The sequence below is a fragment of the Leptonychotes weddellii genome, chromosome 15 (assembly GCF_054177405.1).
Source record: "Leptonychotes weddellii isolate Sample4059 chromosome 15, ASM5417740v2, whole genome shotgun sequence".
Taxonomy (NCBI): domain Eukaryota; kingdom Metazoa; phylum Chordata; class Mammalia; order Carnivora; family Phocidae; genus Leptonychotes; species Leptonychotes weddellii.
Genome location: NC_138383.1, coordinates 5215965 through 5238567, shown reverse-complemented (window position 1 = coordinate 5238567; position 22603 = coordinate 5215965). Strand labels below are relative to the sequence as shown.

At 61.3% G+C, this 22603-nt stretch overlaps 3 protein-coding genes across 23 annotated transcripts in view; 1 reads left to right on the top strand and 2 right to left on the bottom strand.

The window, feature by feature from the left end:
• UNK (unk zinc finger) overlaps positions 1–3519 on the top strand; it is a 32948-nt gene extending 29429 nt beyond the window's left edge. For all 15 annotated transcript variants that reach the window (XM_081804487.1, XM_081804485.1, XM_081804481.1 and 12 more), the window contains 3 exons: positions 242–423; positions 1039–1296; positions 2057–3519. In XM_081804487.1, coding sequence (XP_081660613.1) covers positions 242–423; positions 1039–1296; positions 2057–2212 — 596 coding nt within the window. In that variant the 3' untranslated portion in view covers positions 2213–3519. The remainder of the gene's footprint in view (positions 1–241; positions 424–1038; positions 1297–2056) is intronic.
• A 989-nt stretch (positions 3520–4508) lies between these two features.
• On the bottom strand, positions 4509–17976 carry UNC13D (unc-13 homolog D). Of its 6 annotated transcripts, none has more exons than XM_006748425.3 (32): positions 17613–17969; positions 16838–16873; positions 16490–16597; positions 16314–16373; positions 16157–16223; positions 15738–15918; positions 15381–15425; positions 15167–15235; positions 14916–14985; positions 14644–14748; positions 14441–14533; positions 14251–14354; positions 13031–13148; positions 12810–12934; positions 12581–12671; positions 12443–12499; positions 12258–12355; positions 12102–12153; positions 11878–12011; positions 11662–11782; positions 11171–11314; positions 10889–10987; positions 10580–10786; positions 10365–10433; positions 9400–9479; positions 7979–8084; positions 7828–7899; positions 7424–7507; positions 7204–7324; positions 6838–6961; positions 6166–6362; positions 4509–5413 (listed from the first exon to the last, which is right to left on the bottom strand). In XM_006748425.3, exons 1-32 carry the CDS (start codon positions 17727–17729, stop codon positions 5292–5294), a joined length of 3276 nt encoding a protein of 1091 aa, XP_006748488.2. In that variant the 5' UTR covers positions 17730–17969; the 3' UTR covers positions 4509–5291. The 6 variants fall into 6 exon arrangements, 4 of the variants coding, with proteins under 4 accessions (XP_006748488.2, XP_081660597.1, XP_030875321.2 ...); XM_081804471.1 differs by lacking the exon at positions 17613–17969 and adding an exon at positions 17012–17494; XR_014140385.1 differs by lacking the exon at positions 6838–6961 and having other exon boundaries at positions 17613–17975.
• Positions 17977–18989: 1013 nt separating this feature from the next.
• WBP2 (WW domain binding protein 2) overlaps positions 18990–22603 on the bottom strand; it is an 8621-nt gene continuing 5007 nt past the window's right edge. Inside the window, exons 4-8 of one of the 2 annotated variants that reach the window (XM_081804488.1) lie at positions 21862–21954; positions 21097–21231; positions 20773–20895; positions 20230–20306; positions 18990–20123 (exon numbers count right to left, since the gene is read on the bottom strand). In XM_081804488.1, coding sequence (XP_081660614.1) covers positions 20070–20123; positions 20230–20306; positions 20773–20895; positions 21097–21231; positions 21862–21954 — 482 coding nt within the window. In that variant the 3' untranslated portion in view covers positions 18990–20069. The remainder of the gene's footprint in view (positions 20124–20229; positions 20307–20772; positions 20896–21096; positions 21232–21861; positions 21955–22603) is intronic. The other variant, XM_081804489.1, reaches the window with a different exon arrangement.

Here is a 22603-nt window from a genome sequence, read left to right as displayed (position 1 = left end):
ACAGATGAGGATGCTGAGCCTCAGAAGTTAAGTGCCAAATGTTGAGTAGCAGGTGGTGCTACAGTAGGTCTGATGCAACTGTGGGCCCTACACGTTCCTGTGAGTTTCCCCAGCCTGACATTGCTGAAGCCTTGCACAGCTAGCCCCTTGAAGCCTCCCAGAGAGGGGTGGACAGGACCAGGGCGTGGGCGCGGGCCTGAAGCCCTCCGGAGCTCTAATATTCTTCCCTTTCCCGAGGCAGGTCTGAACGGGATGAACAGCAGCATCTGGGAGCATTTTGCCTCTGGTAGCTTCTCCCCAGGCACTTCCCCTGCCTTCCTGTCAGGGCCAGGGGCCGCTGAGCTGGCCCGGCTGCGGCAAGAGCTTGAAGAAGCCAACGGCACCATCAAGCAGTGGGAGGAGTCCTGGAAGCAGGCTAAGCAGGTACTGGGCCCACACACCCACTCGCCTTCCCAGGGCCGGTTGCCATCCAGCCTGAGTCCATCTTACACAGAGCAGGCGCAGGGGTGGGAGGGCAGGGGTCCTGGAGGACAGAGCAGAAGCTCAGTTTTAGTCACTTTCTTCTGTGGAAACACTTGCCTTGCCAATCAGGACCTGGGGTGGCTGGTGCCCCAGGCCCGGAACTCCCACTGTGAGTTGCTTCTTTGGTTTGGTCGCACAGCGGTGCTGGCCTCTCCCCAGAAGTCCGGACTCTCCAGGGCTCCCGGTCCAGGGTTTTAGGTTTTGAGATGGTTCCTCTGTCCAGCCGCAGCCCGGCTGCTCCTGCAGGTGCTCGCCAGCAGCATGCCCAGCTCTGCCTGGTGCTCCCCTGCTGTGTTGGGCTCAGCCCCCTTCCCTGCCTAGAGAGGGTCTCTTGCAGGCCCTGACATCTCTCTCCTCTGCAGGCAGTGCCCGCCTCCTCCCTTCCCAGACAGCTGACCCAGCTCCCCAGCAGGCCCTGCAGCCACAAGTGGCCCATGCAGGCTCCCAGAGAGGTGCTTGCAGGGGACACGGGGGCAGGGGGCCATCATGATGAGGCGCTGTGTGTTGGGCCCACAGGCTTGTGATGCCTGGAAGAAGGAGGCAGAGGAGGCCGGTGAGCGGGCCAGTGCAGCGGGTGCTGAGTGCGAACTGGCCCGGGAGCAGCGGGATGCACTGGAGGGGCAGGTTAAGAAGCTACAGGAAGAACTGGAGCGGCTGCACTCGGGCCCCGACCTGCAGGCCCTGCCCACCTTCTCCGACCTGGAGGCCCTCTCGCTCTCCACCCTCTACTCCCTCCAGAAGCAGCTGCGGGCCCACCTGGAACAAGTGGACAAGGTCAGCCCAGGAGGTTAGGGGAGTGCTGGGTGGGGGCATACAGTAGCCTCAGCCAGTACTTGGACTCTGAGGGGTCCTTGCTGCTCCAGGGACAGCCACCTTCCTTCTGAGAGCCTCTGCCCAACTGGGCTGACACAGGATGCTGCCTGCAGGTGGGGAGGTAGGAGGAAATGTCACTCCTTGCGGAGGTGAGAAAGGTGGAGGTGGAGAGGTATCAGTGCTCATCCCCCACAGTTCGGGCAGGGCTGGCCCAAGCTACATCACTGGGCCTGGGCCTTCAGTGGCATCGAGATGCTTGTCCTCCTGTGAGCGCTGCACATACCAGCACACATTCCAGGAATGTTAGGTTAGGTCCCCAGAGCTGCTTTGCATTCCTAGGTGCCCGGCTGGATGCCCGGGGAGCATGGCACAGCAGAAAAGTACATTCTTTCTTTGGGCATTTGTAGCCAGGTCTCATGGTTCTCATCTGGGGACTCAGGGTCACTGCAGGATCAAGCGAGGCAGGGCCTTTGTGGGAGGAAGAGCCTGTCGGGCGGGAGCTGTGGAGCAGCCCTGGGCCTCCCCGCTCCCCGGTGGGCCGGAAGCAGACTTCGGGAGCCTTGAGGGCAGCAGCCTGAGCTCCAGCTCTGCTCTCCCACTTGGCGGCTGTGTCCTGTGGGCACGCCGCTGAGCTCTTTGCCTCAGCTTCCTTGTCCCGAGGGGACTGACGTGAATGTAGGGGGGCCGGGCCAGTGAACACGGTGTGCCTCTCCCTCCCCAGGCCGTGTTCCACATGCAGTCGGTGAAATGCCTTAAGTGTCAGGAGCAGAACCGAGCGGTGCTGCCATGCCAGCATGCCGTGCTGTGTGAGCTCTGCGCCGAGGGCAGCGAGTGCCCCGTCTGCCAGCCCAGCCGGGCCCACAGCCTCCAGTCGTGACCCTGCAGGCCTGGCCCCGGCCCGGCTCAGATCTTCTTTCCTAGGACTTTTTAAAGTATATATATATGTATGTATGTATGTATGTAGGTATGTATGTATATGTATATGATTCTGTATATGTATACATTTCTGTGCGTGTGCAGGTGTGTGTGGGCAGCAGTGTGTGAACAGTGTCTGTGTGTATATCTGTACATAGATATAGACACACACTTTAAAACAGACTTACCAAGCACTTTTTAAAAGAAAAAACTATTTTGCAGCCCTCCCCTTGCCCACTCTGTCCTTTTCCACTGCAGAGACAAAGTCCCCTCATTGCCCACCAGCCTTTTGGCAGGGGATAGGTTTCTCTTTTTAACGTAGGAGAACTAACTAGTTTCAACTTCTTCCTGGGGCCCGAGCAGGAAGCTGGAAGGGGCCAAGGGGAGGGACCAAGCCTTCAGGGCAGGCCCTGTTCACTGCACCTCCCCAGGCCAGGGCCACAGCCAGGGGTGTGGACATCTGGGGGACAGACCTGGTTTCCAGCCATGAGGCTTGAGAGGGGGGGTGTGCTGGGGGTCTCAGCCAGCCTAGCTCCTAGGTTTTACCAAATGTGTATCTAGTCTGGGGCTGGCAGGCCAAAGCTGCAGGGGCCAGCCCCGCTCCCAACCCTGGGCCCTTGAAGCTCCTTGAGGGGCAAGGCCCGGGAGTTCTACCCCTCAGGTTCCTGAGGCCAGGGGTCCACCTCAGTCCTCTCCCTCCGGGCCCCCAGAGCAGCCTTCCTGGCCCCAGGACCACCTACCAGACTGGCACTGCCCTCTTCCTAACCCCCCAGCTGCTGTCAGCTTCCTCCCTCTCCCCCCTGCCCCCCTCTGGCAGCTAGCAGGGCAATTGGTGGGGAGGAGCTGCGGACTGGGGACCAAGGTGGGGCTTAGGCCCTGCCCTCCTCACCGGGAGGGGCTCCGTATGCATTCCTTGGTGCTCTCTGAGTGCAGCTGACGTCCTGCCCGTTTGGAGCGGACGCGTGTGTACATGTGTGTGCGTGCCTGTCCAATGTATATTGTGTCTTAGCTTCCATTTTAAAAATTGTTCTGTACAGAAAGATGCAGTGGGGGCGGGAGGGCAGAGCGGGTGGAGGGAAGCCATCCTGCTCCCAGCGCTGGGGGTCTGGGGTGGGAGCAAGAGGGCTGTGAAGGGTCTGGCCTGGCCCAGGCTCCCCCTTGGGCTCAGCACGAAAGGGCTTTCAATGAATTAAGTGAAAACTTTTTTTTACAAAAATGCAAAAATCAACAAAGCTCCAAACCTATTGGAAATAAAATATGAACTTACAATGGTAGCTTGTTTACGTGGGGGTGAGGGAGAGGAGGGCCCCAAATAAGGGCCTCTGAACTATCAGAAGAGTCAGCTTGGCCCTCCCAGCCTCGGCTCCAGCCCCACCTAGGCCATGGAAAGCGCTCAGGCCCCCACCCAAGGTGTGGCTAGGCGGCTAAAGCCACCTTCAAGCCCCCAGGTGGCTCCAAGCCCCTAGACACAGCTCAAGTGCCCTCCGACCCAGGCCTGCTGGCTCAGATGAACTGGAGACCTTTAGCCCAGGAGGCCTCCTAGGCGTAGGACTCTTCAGGGATCCAATATCAGCTGGGACTTGTTTACTTATTTTGCGAAAGACAACAGGTCCCTAGTTGTCGCCCAGAGAAACAGAAAAAGACTGCTTCTCATAAAAGCACTAGAAGGGAGGAGGAGGGTCTCAGCCTTTGAGCCACCGCCTTCCTTTGCTCTAAGCAGGCCTAGCAGGTGGCTGTGAGAAACGCACCTAGTGGTCTCTGTATGGGGCTCAGGTTCAGAGCTGAAAGGAGCCTTGGAGGTGATCTCATCTGACCTCCGACTGCCATCATACTCAGGTTAAGGGACTCAAACAGGGTCACACAGCTAGAATGACAACCTGGCCTTGGGCTCTGACTCCCAATACAGTGGCCACCTCCCCCCCAGGCCAGGCTGGGACCCTGCTCCTCTAAGCCCTTGAATAGCCACTCAGCCTGCACTCCTGGAAGACCCCCCCACTCCCGGTGCTCCCCTTGGAGTGCCAGGCAGCAACCACAAACTGACATGCCTAGTAACGTTTTGTGCGAAGCCCTACTTGTGCATCAGTTACTCCCACACCTGCTCTAGAACATGAGGGAGTGAGGGGTGGGCCAGGCCCCCCAGGTCAGGGGCAGCTCAGGGTCTCCTTGCCAGAGGCCTGAGGAGGGGGTTTGCATGGCCTGACTATAAACTTCTGGGCCCCAGTGCAGGTCAATGGTATAGTTCCTTAGAGGACAATGAATTGTTTTTGTTTTTTTATTTTTGCTAAGAAAGTTCCTAAGTGGCAGGTACTGTCCCAGGGAGGAGGTGTCCTCAGTAGACACGGCTGGCCAAGCCGTCTTTTCTGCTTCTGCCCCTCCATGCCAGCCCCACTGCCTGCCAGTTTTCACCTCTTCAGAGCCAGAAGCTCCTTGGCTGTAGGCTCCTTAGCCTGGGTACTGGCAGCCACCTCAGGAGAGGAGCCAGGCTCCCTTCCTTATAGCTGCTGCCCTCCCTGCCAGGGCAGCTGTAGCCTTGTCTCTGGCAGGGCCCCCTCCCTCCCCCAGGCTATTGTGCCATAGCCCTAGCCCCAGTGAACCAAGGTAGGGGTGTTAAAGAACAGGCCCACGGGAGCCTAACCTCCACCCCAGTGACTGGAATAGGCATGCCAGAAACAGGTGGCCAAGACGTCTCTGCCCGAGCAGCTTCCCCCAAAGAGGGAAGCGGGGGCGGGAGCCGCAGACAGCTGCCCCCTCCCCCTGGTGCTGAGATTCGGTAGAGAATGCTGAGGCCAGGGCTGAAGGCAGGAAGAAGGGAATATAAATACTAACAGGGTCCTAGCACCAGCACCATGGGCCCCTGCTCTGGCAGGAGGACCAGACGGGATCTTCATGCTGGGCCTTCCACGCGCTGGGGTTCCCCAGGCTTGCAGGGCCCTTCTGGAGCATTAGGCCAGGCTGGAGGGCTTGCACTATGGTGGGAGAACCCAGACCTTTCAGGAAAGCCCGTCGCTACGGGCGCCCAACCCCATCCCTAACCTCCACTGCTACCGCCCCGGCCTTGGGGCATGCTGGGAGGCCTGCTTGGCTCGCTGCCGCCGCAGCCTCACAAACGCCTGGGCCTCCCGGTCACCCTTCCGGCTCTCCAACAGCTGCAGGATGGGATCCCCTGTGAAGAGAGGCGTTTGGGGGTCAGACTGCGGCGGAGGGGGAGGCGGTGCCTGGGTAGTGGCAGGGGACACTGACCCATTCTCTAGCCATCCTGGAAACTAGTGATGGACACACACCGGCCACGCTCACAAGACAGCCCGACGGATAAGACGAGACCCATCAGCGCCTCTGGCATGACTGCGAGTTGCACCGGAAGAGGCTGAGTGAGATGCGCCTCAGGTTGCAACTATTACCTTTTTATATGAGAACCTAAGACTAGCTAGTTAACCTCTTTGTGCCTCAGTTTACTCATCTGTAAAATAGCTGTAATAGTATCTGACACGTTAGGTGGTTGTAGGATTGGGAGTTAATATGTCTCAAGTGCTTAGGAGTGGCCTGTAAGTGCTCAGACATGTCACCTATTATCCAGCCTGGAGGACACTTGGCCTGTGCCCCCCAGTCGGAGACCCAGCCTCTCTCCCCAGGTAAGCATACTGGTGATCCCCCATCCCCCAAGAGTCACACCACACTTGGCCTAACAGATTTCACTGGTCTCTTGATGAGCCCGAGAGATCTTCTCAGCAGCACAAGCCACCACGCTGACTCCACTGGCTCCCACACCCAAGGAGGGATTCCTCTGGGCCCAGCTCCATCCGCGTCCCCATGGGCCGCTGCCTGACCTTTACAGGCTGCCCCTCCCCTGCACCCCCAGTGCTGGGCCAGGCCCTGCACCCGAAGCCCCACAGCCTCTGCCCTGGGGCTCCGGCCTACCGTTGAGTGCAGGGTAGGTGAGGGGCAGGCGGGTCTGAGGCACCTCGCCAGGCTCCTCAGGCCCAGTCAGGCCCGGCACGGAGCGTAGTGGCAGAAAGGCCTCCCCTTCCAAGTCGTCAGCCCCCAGCGTGTCGTGGTCCAGCACCGTGAGCAGGAGGCACGCTCCGTCCTTCTGGCACGGCTCAGCAGGCACCAGGCTGAGTGGGGGACAGAGCGGGGCTCAGCTGCCTGCCCCTACATGGTCACTGGCACCCCCCCACAAGAGGTCATCGCTGGTTCTTGGGGACAGGCCAGGGCTGAGGGCAGACAGGTGGGCATTAGGATGGCAAAGTCAGTTCTCGGCCTGGCGTGTGTCCTGACAGACACCTCCTTTGACTCTGGGCTGGTACTTTAAACCAGGGGCCTGTGTTCCCCAGACCCTCCTGTCTCGGGGAACAGAGGACCTCCCTGGAAGCAAGCCTCTTAAGTCCCAACAGGTGGGGGCCCTCTCCCCCGCAGTCCCATTCCTCGCAGGGTCCCAGCAAACCCCTGTTCCAGGGAGGGGGGGGCCCCTGTTCCAGGCCCCCCCCTCCCTGGAACCCAAATGCCTTCATCACAGGGGAACTGTGGGAGGAGCAGGTCCGAGGGAAGTCCAGGGCTGGGGAAGGGTGGCGAGTGTAGGAACCCACTCACAATTCAAAGGTTTCATCAAACAGGGGGTGAAGGTCCTTCTTGTGCTTTTGGGTCTCCCGGGGGGCCAGCTCAGGGAACTCGTGCCTGGGCTCCAAGGTCAGCTGGACAAAGGGATCGCTGGAGCCTGGCAAGTGGGGAGGTCACCTGGGGAGGTGACGTTGCCAAGGATATCCCAGCTCCCCGCCTCTAGTTCTCCGCCCCTGCCGCTGTGCTCTGCTCGGCAGCATTGCCCCCTCCTGGCAACAGGAAGGACACGCGCCGGGCGCTCCCTCTCCGGAGAGCAGACCTGCCGAGGACGCGGGCGGGGGGCGTGGGGGTGGGCAGAGTGAGGACGCGGGCGGTGGCCGGCGCGCAGCCTGCACTCACCGTTGGAGTCCAGGGGCAGCAGGCTGGAGGCGCTGAGCAGTTCCACACGTAGCTTCTGCTCAGAGGCGCGGTAGGAAGCCTTGACTGTGACAGCCCCCAGCTCCTCGGAGGCCGTTTCCGCCTAGGGGTGGAGCGCAGGGGCAGAGTGGGGCAGAGTGGAGGCAGAGTGGAGGCAGGGCTCCAGGGGCGCCGGGAGCCACACGGAGGAAAAGAGCCTCACCTGCTGCTGGATGCGGCTGCAGAAGTACTTCTGGATGAGCTCCCGGCTGGAAGTGGCCTGCAGCTCCAGGTCCCTCTGCAGAGCCTGGGACCGAGGCACAGCTGAGAAGTCACCTGAACTGTCACACTCAACCCAGTCCAGTGCCGCCCTTCAGAGGGTTTGGCTCGGCCAATATCGATGTGATAGGAAAGCTCCGGGTGGGCTTCACAGGTGTGCCCCCCACACAGTCGCACAGCTGCCCCCTCCCCGTGCTTAAAGAACCTTCTGCTTGGTTTAATTTTTGAAAAGGGGCCCACATTTTCTTTCGGTGCTGGGCCCTGTAAATTATGCAGCTGGTACTGGACACAGGTGAGCACAGAAAGGCAGGCTCCCCCCCACCCCACCAGCTCACCAGAGACCCCTACCTGGAAGGTGTTGGTGTGCAGGGCTGCAGGTGGCAGGCCGCAGCCCTCTGCGTAGAAGCAGATCTCCAGATTCTAGGGGTGAGACATCAGGTGGGTGAGACATCAGCCCCCCCCCCCCGGGGTTATTACTTGCTGTCACCGCTATTAGTACCTGCAGGGCAGTCTTCAGCCTGCTAGAGGCCAGGGGGCAGCTCCGCTGGGAGGCAGCCCCCTCCCTCAGCAGGGTGAGCGTGTAGGTCCAGAGCAGGGTCAGGAGGCTGGGGTGAGGTGCAGAGGGATGCCAGTCGCAGGACAGGAGGATGGAAGAGAGGAAGCAGAGACACTCTTGAGAAAGGGACCCAGGCCCACCCCCAGCTCCTCCCCACCCCACCCTCCACTTCCACCTGCTTCTCTGGTAAGGCTGGGACCAGGGCAGCAGGCAGGGGTGGAGGGAGGGAGGGCTGGTCTCCTGAGGGAAGGAGGACAAGTGGGGGCGGGGGGCAGATGTGGCCAGTCCCAACCAATATGTTTCACAACCTAGCAAAGAACCTCCCTCAGTAGGATTATCAAACCCCAACAAACAAGGAGGGGCAGGGAGGCTGGTCCCCCAGTGACAGAATCATTATTCAGTATGGGAGTGGTCAAAATGAATAGGATTTCAACACAGACAAGCATCTACTACCCCTGGGGAGAAAAAAGTGGCAACCAAGCCACGGTCCTAACTACCTGAAATAACTGAAATTTTACATGTCAAAGTAGAGTCAGGCAGTTCAGTACAAAAACAAAACAAAACTGGGTTGTGTAATTAAGAATGGGGAAGGTTGTATTAAAGGCAGTTAATGGATTCAGCATATTTGAGTGCTTTTTAAAAGGCACCAGACAACGTTCTAACGGCTTTTGAGACTGTAGTGAGTCAAGTCCCTATAATGGAGATTTAACTCCGTTTTAGCTGAACAAATGGCATATTGTGGCCTGAGAAATAACAGCGGTGGGCTCCCCCGGCCCCGCCGCACCACTGGGAGTGGACCTCCGGGGGGAGGGGCAGCAGGCTCAGAGCCCAGTTCCCATGGGGAGGACCCATGGTCATCGTCGTGCAGCTCGTTACCGACCACTTCCTCTGCCCAGGCGCTGCGCTCGGCAACCCAAGTGACTCACTTGATCCTCACTAGAGGCCAGAACTATGATCATCTGCATGGAAAACTTGAGTAATCTGCTCAATCCACCCACCGAGCAGCAGCAAAACTAGAGTCTGAATCCAGGTGGGCCAGAGCCCACGTCCTTGACGTCTAGTCCTGCTGCCTGGTGTGCTGGGCCCCCGCTTTAAGAGAGACCCTAACGAGAAGTCCCCCTGGATCCTGGGAGAGGAACATCAGTTGCCTGTAATGTTAGGAGGGACAGACAGCCCAGGGCTAAGGGAGAAAGGGTAGGCAGCTTTCTGCTCTGCCTAAAGGGAAATGGGCAGGTGTGTGAGGTAGTGAGCTCCCTGTCCCTAGGAGTGAGCATTTAAGCAGAGGCTGGTTGCATCCTCCCCTGAAAATGGCTGAGGCCGGGCAAGGGGGTGGGGGCGCCACAGGGTGGGAGGCTGCTGCACACCTGCTGAAGTTCTCCTGCACCAAGTTGGTATTCAGGTAGCAGAGCTTCACCTCCAGAAACTTCATCAGGGGCAGAATGGCCTGGGAAGAGGGGTGGGTGGCAAGTCTGGCTCTGGCCCATTCCCATGCCCTGACTCGGAAGAGGAAACAGGGCCACGAGCTTTTGCCTGCCTCATTCGGAACGTGTGCCAGAGCTGAGCCCTGCCCGGCCTCCTCCAGAGCCCGTCAGCAGCCGTGCGGGGTCCTGCCGCAGGGCCCTGGCCGTGCCCTCCCCTAGAAATCCTCAAGGCTCCTTCTCTTGCTTCCTTGAGGTCTTGACTCAGCTGTCACCCCCTGAGGAAGGCCTTCTCTAGCCACTGTCTAAAAATATCTTTTAAAAAAACACAAATACGAATATACATATCTTCATTTTCTCTAGTACTTACTAACGCGTCACGTGTGCACACACACACGTTTAATTCTAGTCACAGCTACGGTTCTAGCTCTTCTCCCAACTCCCCTACCAGAATGTGAGCTCCGGGAAGGCAGGGAGTTTTATAAGTTTTGCTCATTGATCCATAACCCCATGCCTAAATCTCTGCCCATGACAGAGCGCTTACATAGTTGCTGAATTACTGAATGACCTTCTCCCAGACAACCAAAGGTATGCATCACTCTTTCTGCCCCCGGACAGGTGAGGACGCTGAAGTCAGCTGGCTTGTAGAAACAGGGAGCTCAGAAGGATGCACACCCAGATCGGTTTGGCTGCAAAGGCTAAGCCCTCCCCCACTGCAGTCCCCACGCGGATGCTGGGAGAGCCCATGGAATGACCCACCCCTTCCCCCTTAGCATCCAAGCAGGAAACCGAGGCCCAGAAGGGAACATTTCCTGCCCAAGTCTGGGGGACTTATCTCTGCCACCCCCCAGCCTTCAGCCCCCTGCCACCCTAAGCCCCTTTGGCAAAGGTGAGCAGGGAGGGCCACTCACATCCTCAGGCAGGACAGACTCCTTGAGGCCCATGAGTTTCTGGATGTGCTTGGCAATGCCCACCTCCAGCTGGAGACACAAAACAGGGTGACGTCACTAGGAGCCTGAGTTTAGGTTCAGCAAGGGGCAGGGGCTGGACATCAGCCCGAGTCCTGCTGGGGGCGCTTCAGGCCAAGGATGGGCAGGGTGGGGTCCCTGAGAATTGGACAAGGTACCTGCTTCGCCAGGGTGCGGACGCCGGTGCGGATCTCATGGCCCAGCCCAGCCAGCGCGCCCTGCAGTTGGGCATGCAGCGTGTTCTGCAGCTGGCCCTGCTCCAGCACGGCCCCTACTCGCTGTTCCAGAGCCTCCCACGCCAGCTGGGTGGGCAGCTTGCCGATCACCAGCCGCAGCTGCTCCATGTCATTCACCACCACGCACAGCTGAGGGCAGGCACGGGCACAGGGATGCAGAGCTGCTGGAGTTTGCCAGGACCGGCAATCCCTACCCCCACCCCCGGCCTGACATCCAGCTCTGGCCCTTACCATGTTGGCTGCCTGGCCCTGGTCCTTCTGGCCTGCAGAGAGCTCCCGGGCCCGGGCCTTTATAAGGCTGCAGTATACCAGAGCCAGGCGACAGGTATCCTGCGGTGGGAGAGGATGATCAGCGAGGGGGGGGCCACTGGGGGGAGGCATGGAAATCTCAGTGACCTGGGGATTTAAGACCTAGGCCTTCGGAGGCTGCTAGGGCAAGAGCTTGGGGGAAACAGGGCAAGTCAAATGAGGCTGTCCTAGAAAGGTGGGGAAGGACACGGGAAGACGCCGCACCTCCACAAACTTGACGGTGATCATGAAGGCCTCCTCTGGGTCGGGCCAGTCCAGCTGCCGGGCAGTATGGCTGATCTGGGCGAAGCAGGTGGACAGATCCACGGCTGATGTGCTGTGCTTGGTCAGTTCACTCAGGGGCACCAGCTGGGGGATGGGGGAGGGTGCGGAAAAGAGGGCTCAGGGCTTGCCAGATTCGTGCCCCTCCCTCCTTCCTTCCTTCCATAGGCATTCAGAGCTTCTACCAGTAGCAAGGGGGGGGGGGCAGGGGGCTACAAGGGGTAGGAGCAAGGCTCCACCCAGACCCCCAGGCTGCAAAGATCAGTCTGCGAAGGAAAGCCACACTTAAAACCAAGGATATCAGGAGGCAGCATTGTACATGCAACTGGCCTCAAGAGCTGGTCGCCAACTTCTGCGCATCCTAAAGGCCCAAGCAGAGCCCCTAGCCCCACCCCCAAAGCCGGGTCCCGCCCCCCCGGAGGCCCCCCCCCCACCTCGTCCATCTGCACAGCGCGCTGCACCCGCGCCAGCGCCACGCTGTAAGTCTTCTGCAGCCAGGAGGGGATGGCGGGCTGGAACCAGCGGTGAAAGCCATCCAGGGCCAGGACTCCATCCCTGGGGGGAGCTGGGGCTCAGCCTGGGGAATGCCGGGCTAGCGCAGACCCTCCTTGACCCTCCTCTCTCTCTTGTGCCGACAGCCTGCTGCCCACCTCTCTGTGGGGCCCGGGTCCAGCTGGCAGAGCTGCTTGAGGCTGACATAGAGCTGGAATAGACTCTCGCCCATCTCTGGGGACACGGGGCTGCCCGCCACCGCCGCCGTGTGGTCCTGCACCCGCTTGGCCACCTGCAAAGGGAAGGCATGGGGACAGGGCTCCTGAGCCAGGGTGGAGGGCAAAGCCTGGAGACCCGGGGAGGGGGGGAGGGGGGAACTCACCAGCCACTGCAGCTCCAGGAAAGCCATGGAGAAGAGGTCGATCTTGAGGGTGCTGCAAGGAAGGCCACAGGTGTGACCTGGGAGCACACCCGGGGCCCTTCTGGTCCCCATTCTGAGCCCCTGCCACGCTACGTCCCCACCCAGCCACCTGCTCACTTCTGGAAGATCTTGTTCCACGTGTGCTGGCACTGGTGTAGGTCACCTATGATGTCCTGTACCAGGCTCAGCAGGGCTCTGCCCGCCTCCAGCATGCCCTGGCAGGGACAGAGGTGCGCTGAGCAGGGCTGCAGGGGGTGAGCAACCCACCCCGCCTCCCCCCCTCCCTGCCCAAGCCCCCTCACCGGCACCATGGGCTGATGGTGCTGTTGCTTCAGGTGGAACCACTGGACCGTGCCAGTCTGCGGGCAAAGAGGCGGTGAGCAGGGAGGGGTGCCAGGCTCAGGCCCAAGCCCTCCTCGTCCCCAGGGTGAGTCCCGTACCCTCAGCGTCTCCGTCACCAGGCGGGGCAGTGGGGTGCTGTCAGGACACAGCTCTCTGAAGGCCTTCATCTTGCACATCTGTACCAGGACCCTGCGGAGACAGACAGCTGGGTCCAGACGCCTCCTGCCCAAGGCCTCCACTCACAGCTGCAGCGGGCTTCGCCGGCAGGGGCCCCAGCTCTTCCTTGTTCCCTTGCCCACTGAGGAAGGGGGAGCGCGAGCCGCTGACCTGAGCAGAGACTGCAGCCGGGCCGGGGAGTCGGGCACAGAGAGGGGGAAAACCGACCGGAACTGGCGGAGGAGCGAGAGGCCGTAGGCCAGCAGCTTGCTGAACGAGGCGGTCAGCTCCTCCAGCTGCAGGGCCGCACAGAGTCGGGGCTGCGTCACGGGCGGCCATGCCGCCTCCCGGAGCCCTGCCTGCCCGACACTCCTCCCTCCACCGCAGCCCACCTGTTCTCCCTTGAGCCGGCCCTGGATCCACTGGTACTCGATGCTGGTGATGGGGTGCAGGAGGCAGCTGCTCGGGAACTCCAGGCTCTGGTAGAGGCGGCTATAAGCCAGCCACTGCCTGCGACACAGGAAGCCCCCAGCGTGCCCTGGGACCTTGCCCCTCCCGCCGCCCACCCGCCCGCCCTGCCCCACGCCTCCGGCGGGCCCCCATCAGCCTAGTCAAGGTGCTTTTCAAACAGGTAAATGAATCATCTCCCTGTCCACTTGGGATACTTGTGATTTAAAGATGCAGGATTTCTTGCTCCTTTTGAAAAACTCAGATGTGGAGACTTGAGCCTTCATGCACACGTGGCAAGCATCAGCTGGGACTCCCCTTTAGTTCAAGGGACACCTCACGGAGGTGACGACCAAGCTGAGATGAGACCCGAGTGGGACAGTGATGGAGGACGGGGGGGAGAGGGCTGCCCAGTCCCTCCCGGGACACGGCGGTCACCCGAACTACATGCTTGGGCCCTGAGGGCGCACTGGGGCCTCACTGTGGGTGCCGCTCCTGCATCTGGCCCCGCCTGCATCCCCCCTCCCTGCCTGCCTGGGGATACCCACCTGCCCATGGTCCTACAAGCTGCCCTTGTCCCCCACCTCCGCCCGCCCCCTACTCAAATGCCAAGTGTCCGCCGTGGCCCCGGGCCACACCCACTCTCATTCCACCGGGGGTGCCCCCGGCTCCACACGCCTCACCCACCTGCACTCGAACACGTTCCCACAACCTATTAGGGCCCGGGGGACGTGACAAGCCCTTGACACAGATTTGGTAATGCCGGCGCACAAATCCATAGACTCCAGAGCGCTGGAGCTGGACCACAAGGCTGTCGTCTGGGGCAGGGGTAGCAAATTCAAATGCCCAGAAGGACTCAGAGGGTGTCAGGGAGTGACTGGGCCGATGGCAGCCGTGAGGGTGGGGGAGGCCAGGCGCTGTGCTGCGACCCCCTGCTAGCCCAGGAGAACAAATGCACTTGGGGTACACGGGAAGCTGGAGATGTGACTCTGTATGGAAAATCTCCAGATTTTTAAGAGTTGGCAACGGACTCAAAACTCGACACACACAGTTGGGGCCAAACAGAAATCTCTCGAGGCTTAGACTTTGGCCTGCCAGCTTGTAGGAGGACAGGCAGGGAGGCAGAGGCTGGTGCCTCCCAGGCGACCCTCCCAGGCACACTCACGCCAAGGACTGGTGGAAGTCGGATAGGTCCTTCTGCGTGGCATGGAGAAAGAGGATGGTGGCAGCCTGGGGACTCAGCGACCCGTCCCAGGAGGTACTGCCTGCCTAAGGGCACAGGTAGAAGGGTGTCAGGAGCTGGCCGGTAGGCCCCACGCGCCCCCTCCCCCCCGCCAGCCCTGGGAGGGCAGTACCTGGTGCCGGGTGACCTCATGGGACACCAGCTGCTGGAGCAGGTGGAGGTGCACCGTGTAGCTGGGCTGGGAGCGGCTGGCCGCCGGGGCTCTCTGCAATGGGGCCGGCAGGGTGGTGAGGACAGGACCCCATCCCTAGCACAGCCCGTGTGCCCTACCCAGGCAGGCCACTGGAAGGCCCCTGCTCCTGGCCCCAGACCTACCCTCTTGTGAATGAGCTGGAACTGGAGGTGGCACTGACCGCGGTCTGGGTAGGTCTCGGTGCAGGGCTCCAGAGGGTACCACTGATCCTCCCGGCAGCGCAGGTCCTGGGGGGGCCAGGCGGGCAGGAGGGGCCACACCCATGGGCAGCATAAGCCTCACACGGTTGGGGGCAGAGGAGGCGACAGGAGGCCCACCCCAGGCTCGGCTTGATGTGGACCCAGAGCCCCTCCCTTGAACCCCACACGAATCCCTGTTTCCTGACCCCGCTCACCTGTAGCCTCACAACCACGTTCCCCAGAAAATCGTCCTGGCCTTTGTCCTTCCGTGCCTCCTTAAAGATCCTGTTCCAGGCAGGGGCCATGAGGGGGGTAGGCCAAGACACCGGAGGGGTCAGGCTGGGATCCGTCCCCCTCCTGTGGCCCCCTGGGCCTGGACAGAGCCTGTAGCCCAGCAACCGATTCGCATGCATGGGGCGGGCAGCCCACACTCCTTCCCCCAGGAACCTGTTCCCGTGGCCTTCACCTTCGCAGCCCGTGCAGATCTGTGAGCTCCCCGAGCTTCTGTCTGACGGACTCCACGGTATCCATATCCCTGCGGCGGGGGGTGGGGGGCAAAGGTTTGAGCAGGAGGCAGAGAGGGTGTCCTGGGAGCCCTTGACCTCTTTGGGAGGAGGATCTGCCACCCCGAACCACCTCTCTTCTCTCCCGGACCCCTACGGGCAGCGCATGCCTCTCACCACATGTCCAGATGGAAGCTTGAGTTGCTTATGTCCTCAAACTCCCTATGGGGAGAAAAGGGCCTGGCTGAGGGCCTTGGAGGGCCGGACCCCGGCCAGAGCCTGTGCCCAGAAGCTCCCACCCCCACTTACCCACTGTCCCGTCCGAGCCCCTCCTTGCAAACTCCCCCTCCCTCCCCTAAGGTAAAGCTTCGGCCTACCCCCCACATCAACCCAGCATAGGTGGCATTTGTGCTTCCTCTCTGTCCCTGGCCTCGGGAGCAGGCCCCTCCTCCAGTCAAGCCAAGTCCCCTCCCCTGAGCCAGGAAGTCCTGCTCATCTCATTGAGGGGTTAGGGGCTGGGGCAGGGCCACGTACAGGATGAAGGTCTCCTCCCAGACAGGGTTGAGTGTCTGGGTGATGACCTGGGTGCGGTGGGTCTGCTCCTCCGGGATGGTGTGCCTCACCACAGCCTTCTGCCGATGCCGGGACCCAGGGCTGCCCCCCTGCACGCCCACCCCCTGCTCAATGCCCAGCAGGCAGTAGGGGTCACTGAATCCTGGGGAGGAGGGGAAGGACAAGGCTGCCAGGGTGTTGGCAGGGCTCCCTGGGAGACTCCCTCATCACCCCAATCCCAGGGGCAGAGGCCCTCCCCATCCCAGACTCAAAGGCCCTGGGGCCAGCAGCACCCAGGGGACATCCAGGAGCGGGGAGTTCCAGCTGAGTTCTGGGATGGACTGATGGGGAGAAGGAGGAGCTGGGAAGAGGACCCTCAGGGCCCCTCACCCCCTACTCACCACTGACATCTTTGCCCAGAATGCCCTTAGCTTGTTTCACAGTTGCCTTCAGACAAAATATTGGCTTCTAGAAGGACAGAAGGGTGAGCCTGAGTCCCAGAGGGAGCTGGGCTTCTCAGCCCCTGTCCTAGCCTAGGATGGTCCGGACCCGGTTTACCTCAAGCTTCTGGACCTGCTGCAGCATCTGCTGGTGCTCCTCGGGCTCCATGTGGAAGGCCTGGTGGGGTAGGAGTGTAGGAGGCTAGGGGCGCAGGGTGGGGGTGGCTGGGCGGGGAAGAGAGGACTCCTGCGTCCGGGCTGCAGGATGGCGGGCGGAGTGGGGGCTGCACTCACCTCCTGCAGGTACCGCAGCAGCTCAGAGGCCTCCCGCACATGGCTGGGCTCAGGCTGACCCAGGCGGTGCAGGACGGTGTAGAGAGCTTCCTCGTAGAGCAGGGCCCGCTGAGACACAGCAGGGTCACCTCAGGAACCCCAGTCTGCCCACTGCAAGGTGAGCTCCCCCAGCCACCCTGGCACCAACACTGCGCGGCCAAAGCTGGGACAAGGCGCCCACAATGTGCGGGGGTGGGGGGTTAGGCCTAGAAGTGCCCCCCTCCCCTGCTGTTGCCGTCAGCCTTGGCCAGTAGCCAAGGAGTGTGTTCCCAGCACCCCACTGCCTCCCCCCAGTACTCCGATTCTTACCTCCTCAGGGGAGAGGTGGTGGGATGGAGGCTCGAGCTGAGGAGTGAAGTGAAAGGCAAGGTGTCCCCAAGGCCTGGACCAGGGCTCAGACAGCAGCAATGGCTCCTCAGAGCAGGCCAGGCCAGCGCTGCGGGGTCCCTAGTTCCCGGCCTCCAACCCACCAGGGCCGCACACCTGTTCCCACAGCAGGCCTCCTGGGAGTCCAGCCCCTGGGCTGCCCTCCTCATCCCCTGGCCTGCCGTGGCTGAGGTCCATTGGCGCTCAGCTGCCCCAGCAGCGTGAGCTCGCTGCACCCGTGGCCCCAACCTCCTTCCTTCCCCAGAGGAAGCAGCTCTGCTTATCGGGCGGCCATGCTCCGCACCCCCACGGCGGAAGTGAGGCCCAGCAGTGGAGGTGGGAGACTGGGGGGTCATGCCAAGCAGCCCTGGGGGCTGCGCGACTGATCCCCAAGCCGCCTGGCCCGCAGCAGGGACACTCCCTGTCTAGAGGAGCCGGTGTCTTTGGAGCTGGAAGACCAGAGGCTGCAGCGGGCAGGGGGCCCCTCCAGAGGGAGGAGGCTAAGAGAGGCTCCGACCCCAGACCTGAGACCCAGGATGGCCCAGAGAACACATGGTGGACCCCAGCCTGCCAACCCAGAAGGCCCTGCCCAGGTGCCGCGACAGGCAGCAAAGGGGACCACATCCTCAACCCCAGCCCGCGAGAGGTAGAGCCCCACACCCAGAGACCTTAGAGCCCCACCCTGGCCACTCTTCCTCCTCACTGAGGTCACTCCTACCTCCTGAGCGGTTTGGGCCAGCGGATCCTGCAGATCTCTGACCCTGCGGCGCCTTATCTTGATGGCCTGGCGGAGGACGGGGGGGCGCCGCTGGGGGTGGGAGAGGGGTGTTGCCATGGTGGCCGCTCTGCCCTTCCCCTCCACCGAGCTGCCGCCGCGCCGTGGGGTGAAGATAGTGAAGCCACAGGATTATGCAAAGCGCACCGGGTGCCTCCCCCGTGCGGGGGGGGGGGAGGGGCGGGGGGGGGTAGGTTCCGGTCAGGGTTTCACCACCTCGGAGGCCTACACCTTCCTCCTGGGGCCGGCTGGGATCCTGGGAGGAACTCTATCAGGCTGGAGGCAGGTGGACCTGGTGGGCGGGCCTGGCCCCACCCCGCCCTCCCACGGAGGCCCTGGTGCGTGTTGGGGGGGGTTATCCAGTGCTCCCCAGCAGGGGGCGTCAGAGCCTGCCCCACACCACGGGTGTGCCCAGCTGGGCCAGGGACCAAGGGGAGAGCTGCCCTGGGTCGGTGGGGTTCCCACCCACAGACTTCCCTGAACGGACCCGAGACCTAGGGTGGGGGTGGGCAGGGCACGGGGTGGACAGGGCATGGGGTGGAGGCTCGAGAGGCATCTCCCCAGCAGGCGGCCAACTGCTCGGCCTGCTCCACCCCACAGGTGACATTCCACCAAGGTGACGGGGCCAAGCCATGCTGGGCGGAGACGGCCCTGCGGCCCCCGCCCCCACAAGGCCGGTCAGGAGGTGCTCCCTTCAGATGCCCTTGTAGGGGGCTGGCCAACCCCAGGGGCTCCTGGGCGGGGCTGGCCAGAGGAAGCGGCTGGAGAGGCGGCGCTGCCCAGCCAGAAGGGACAGGAAAGAGGACACCCCAGTGCTCTAGTGCTGGCCTTTCTCAGAGCTCCCAGACCCACTGGTGCCACGCCCACAGCCCTCCTCCAGGCCAGGGCCCAGGGGTGCGGGGCGGGGGGCGTTAGGCCCTGGGAAGGACTCTAGCTGTCCTGTCCCCAGACACGGAGGTTCACAAGAAGTCACGCACTGGAGAGACTGCAGCACATGTTCCTCCCGCAGACACCTTGTGGCCAGAGACGGGCCAGGGCTGCATCTCCCTGAGGTGGTGAGCACAGCAGGCCGGCAAGGGCCTCCAAGGCCTCCGGCCCAGGTCCCCAGGGGACCCCGTGGGTGGGCCAAGTTGCTGAGTAACCACCACGGAGCAGAGATGTGGGAGGCCTTAGTGTCCTGGGCCCCAAAGTGCTGTGGGAACAAGGGACTCTCACACGGGGAAGGAACGGTCTCCCCAGAACCCCCCCGAGCCGTAGCAGCCGGACTGTTCTCTTTTCCCAAGAGCTCACACTGGTCACCACACACAGAGCCAGAAAGGGTCCAGTCACTTCATTTTTACTACTTCACATTTTCAGCAAACAAATCAAGGTGCAAACAGGGTTTATTTCACATTAATATATTAACTGGGTTTTTTGTTGTTGTTGTTTTTTGTCAAATAAATAGGGAATTCTCTTTAAATAACCATCTCCTCACTTCACGGCCAGTCCAGAAGCAAATGAGAGCAAATTTTAGTGCATCCAGGGGGCATATCACCAATTAGGCATGAAGCTTAAAGGGAAGAGGGCAGGGTGAGGGGCTGGTGAGAGGTCATGGTCAGCACACAGGCTCAGGTCAGGGGCCTCCGTTCCAACCCACCCCAAAGCCCCCACATGGCATGATGGAATGAACATGCATTCTCCAGTCTGAGAAGCCCCTTCTAGAGGGAAAGAAGGCAGAGGGAAACAAAAGCCAAAAATACCTGGAGGGAAGCAGCAGCCCAGCCTGATGCCGCCCACCCCTTGGAAGCTCAAGTTAAAGCTCCAAAAGTCAAAGTGGTGGCAACAGGTGACCAAGGACAGGACAGGAAGGCGAAGGTGAACGTGACTGGGCTGGAGGCTGGCTGGGATTGGAATGTGGGCTGACAGTCCAGTGAGAAGGTGGCCTTCCATGGGGAGGCACAGACCAGAGTGGAGGGAATGTGAGGGGGGCCCGGCGGGGGCCCTCAGGAAGACGCCAGGCTGGTCTGAGGGAGGTCACAAGGCTGAATATAAAGTGGATTCCAAAACGAGGGAGCTGGACTGTGGTAGAGCAGGTGGCCAGAATCCTTCCACGGGCAGAAGCTACTAGAGCAAGACAGGAGGGAGAGGGATGCCCGCGCTCCTGAGCAGAGCCCCAGACACGGTGAGAGGGAAGCGCATCCGAGCGGCGCCGTGGGCTCCGAGCTAGCTTGAGAAGCAGGGAGGCACAGCTCCCGAGTCAAGGGGCCCCCCCTTCCCTCAACACCAGTCCCTGCGAAGTGTTTTATAATCAGACCTGGGGGAAGAACAAGGCCCTTCCATCACCCCCCTAGCCCCAGCCTCAGCCCCAAGGGGAAGGGAAGGGAAGAGTGACGAGGGATGGGAGGCAGGGGCGGGAGGGGTCTACTGGGTCTTCTTATCTTCTGGGGGGTAGTAAGGAGGTGGCGGAGCCTGGTTCTAAGGAAGGAAGGAAGAAAGATCTCATCAGAAGGTCCACGACAAGACAAGGTCTCCCGCCCCCAGAGCCCTGCACACCGCCCGCCTGCTCCCCGTCCCCGCTCACCGTGGGCATGTAGACGTTGTGTGGGTTGCCCGGGTTGTAATAGGCGCTGGCCGCCGCTTCTGCAGCCTTGGCTTCAGCTGCGAGAGAAACACACTCGGGGTAAGCCCCAGCGACGAGCCCTCCCCTCTTCCAGTGGCCCCCGGAGCTGCGCTGAGACCAGAGATGCCCGCCAGGCACGGCTCTGGGAAGCTGGTGCTACCCGGTCCCTTCCAGTGCCTTCAGCCCTCTCTCCCCACCTGATCCTCCCCACAGTCCGGCCACGGGGTACTGCCACCTTCTGGTTGTGCTTGACGAGGCGACAGAGGGAGACCTTCCCTGCCCCCGGCCACACGGCTGGCTGCGGGAGAGGGTGGGGGGCTGGAATCCACAGGTCTTCCCCAGCAGCCACCACACTGCCGGCCCCCTGGACTAGTCCAAGGCCAAGGGTCGTTCACCACCTGGGGCTCCTGGCCAACCTCTAGCTGTCCTCTGAGGCTCTCCATGCAGCCCCAGAGAGGAGAGGGCTGGTCCCCGCCCAGGACTGTTCGCAGCCCAGGGTCTCACCTGCAGGAGTGGAAGGGACATCAGGGCCGCTGACTGGAGGCTCCATGGGCCCCGGGTAGGGTGGTGGTGGAGGCTGCCCATACCCCATGGCCCCGTCCATCATGGGGGGTCCTGGATAGAACTCTGCTCAGCAAGAGAGTGAAAGGGACCCAGTGAGCAGCCTGGCCCTGGCTCCCTCAGTGGGCACCTCCCGGGCCTCTCCAGCTCCTCTGTTAGTCCTGAAGCAGCTCAAAGAACAAGTCTCCCCTCAACAACCCCCTGGCCTGGGTGGGGGTGGTTAGCGGGTGGGCGGGGTGAGGGGTGGGCAGCAAAGGACACACTCACCAGGTGGGGGCGGTGGATAGGGGTAGCCAGGAGGGCAGGGGTACATTCCATTGGCGACGGGCGGGGGAAAGACATAGGCCCCGCTGGGCATGTGAGAATACCCATAGGCTCCATTGGGGGCTTCGCCTCGGGAGGCTATAAGTACAAGGGGAGAGAGAAATGAGTGTCGCCTACCGAGGGGAGCTGCAGGGTCCCAGGAATGTGCACAGCAGACATGCCTTACCCCGCCCCATTCCGCTCCCCACCCACGCTTGAGCCAGCCTTGGTCAGGAAGGAAGTGAGGGATCTGGATGGGGAGAGAGGCCAGGGCAGGGGAGGTCCAGACAGGGGTGGACGGATGGACAGAGAGAAAGAGGGAGGCTCGGGGACAGGGTCCCAGATGGAGCTGGGGTGAGGCTGGGGACAGCGTGAGGATGTCTGAACACAACCCTGCGTGATTTAAACTGTCTGTTGCTTGGTAGCTTAATGGCCGGGTTTCTTGTTCATTTTTAGGAGGCCATAGTTAAACGTCCTGGAGTTCAAAGAGCTTTGTCCAAACGTCCTATACAGGCTCCAGGCCAGATACACCCAGCCTTTGAGGTACAGGCCAGAGTGATGCTAATGACAAGTTTCCTTCCCAATTCCCAGTCCCGGTCGGCCCGGGGCCCAGAGACTTATCTCCTGAGTGCTTAAAAAACAAAACAAAAAGTAAACAAACTCAAACGAACAAATTAAAACCCACACATTTCAACATGTCTTCACCCCGAGCTCTCAGAGCCTTGATACCTTGAGAGGCCACCTGTAGCATCCGCTGTCCAAACTCGATGGCGCCCCCCGCCGTAAAGGTCAACTTGTATGACGCCGAGCCCTCCCAGCCACCTGGGAAGGGAACAGGGCGTCAACAGCTCAGGAAAAGAAGCCAGGTTACACCTGAAGAGATGGCTCTCTGTTCTCTCCAGGTCTCTGTCCAGCGCCCGTGGGGAGAGGGCTGGCTCTGCAGCGCCCGCCTTCCTGCCCGGCTGCTTTCGGTGCGCGGCCCGCACAGCGAGTCCGCAGGGCTCTCTTTGGAACAGAGGACTTTCTTTCTTGGAACAAGCTTTCTAAGTTACCCCATCCCTAGCCGTGGAAGTTCGTCAGCACTAGAGCCTCCCACTCCTCAATGAAGCAGGTTCCCGGAGCAGGTTCCTTCAGCAACAAGGAACATTCAAGTTCAGAGCAGATCCCTCCTCCTGAGGGGCCTATGGATGGACCTCTGGCCCCTCTAGCCTGGCTTCTGCCTAAGGGGAACTGTGAGCCCCTAGAGAGCAAGACTCAACCTGGCTGGGTGTGAGGGGGAGGCCAAGTTCAACACAGAGGTCTCTGGTGTCTGCAAAAAAGCCCGCCACCCAGCAGGGCCTCTGGGGAGGGGGGGAGACAGCTGGCTCTTCCTGGCTGTAGGGAAAAGGCCATTCCCAAGCCCTGATGCAGGTCTTCCCATACCTAAAATGTGAACACACTCCCCAGGTCACGATAAGAATTTTCACTTATT

Coding starts and splice junctions, on each gene's coding strand:
- UNC13D (XM_006748425.3), bottom strand. CDS start 17,729: ATGGCAACACCCCTCTCCCACCCCCAGCGGCGCCCCCCCGTCCTCCGC. Junction 11,783..11,877: donor GACCCGGGCCCCACAGAGAG/GTGGGCAGCAGG, acceptor AGCTCCCCCCAG/GGATGGAGTCCTGGCCCTGG. Junction 8,085..9,399: donor GTGCAGGAGAACTTCAGCAG/GTGTGCAGCAGC, acceptor ACCTCACCCCAG/CCTCCTGACCCTGCTCTGGA.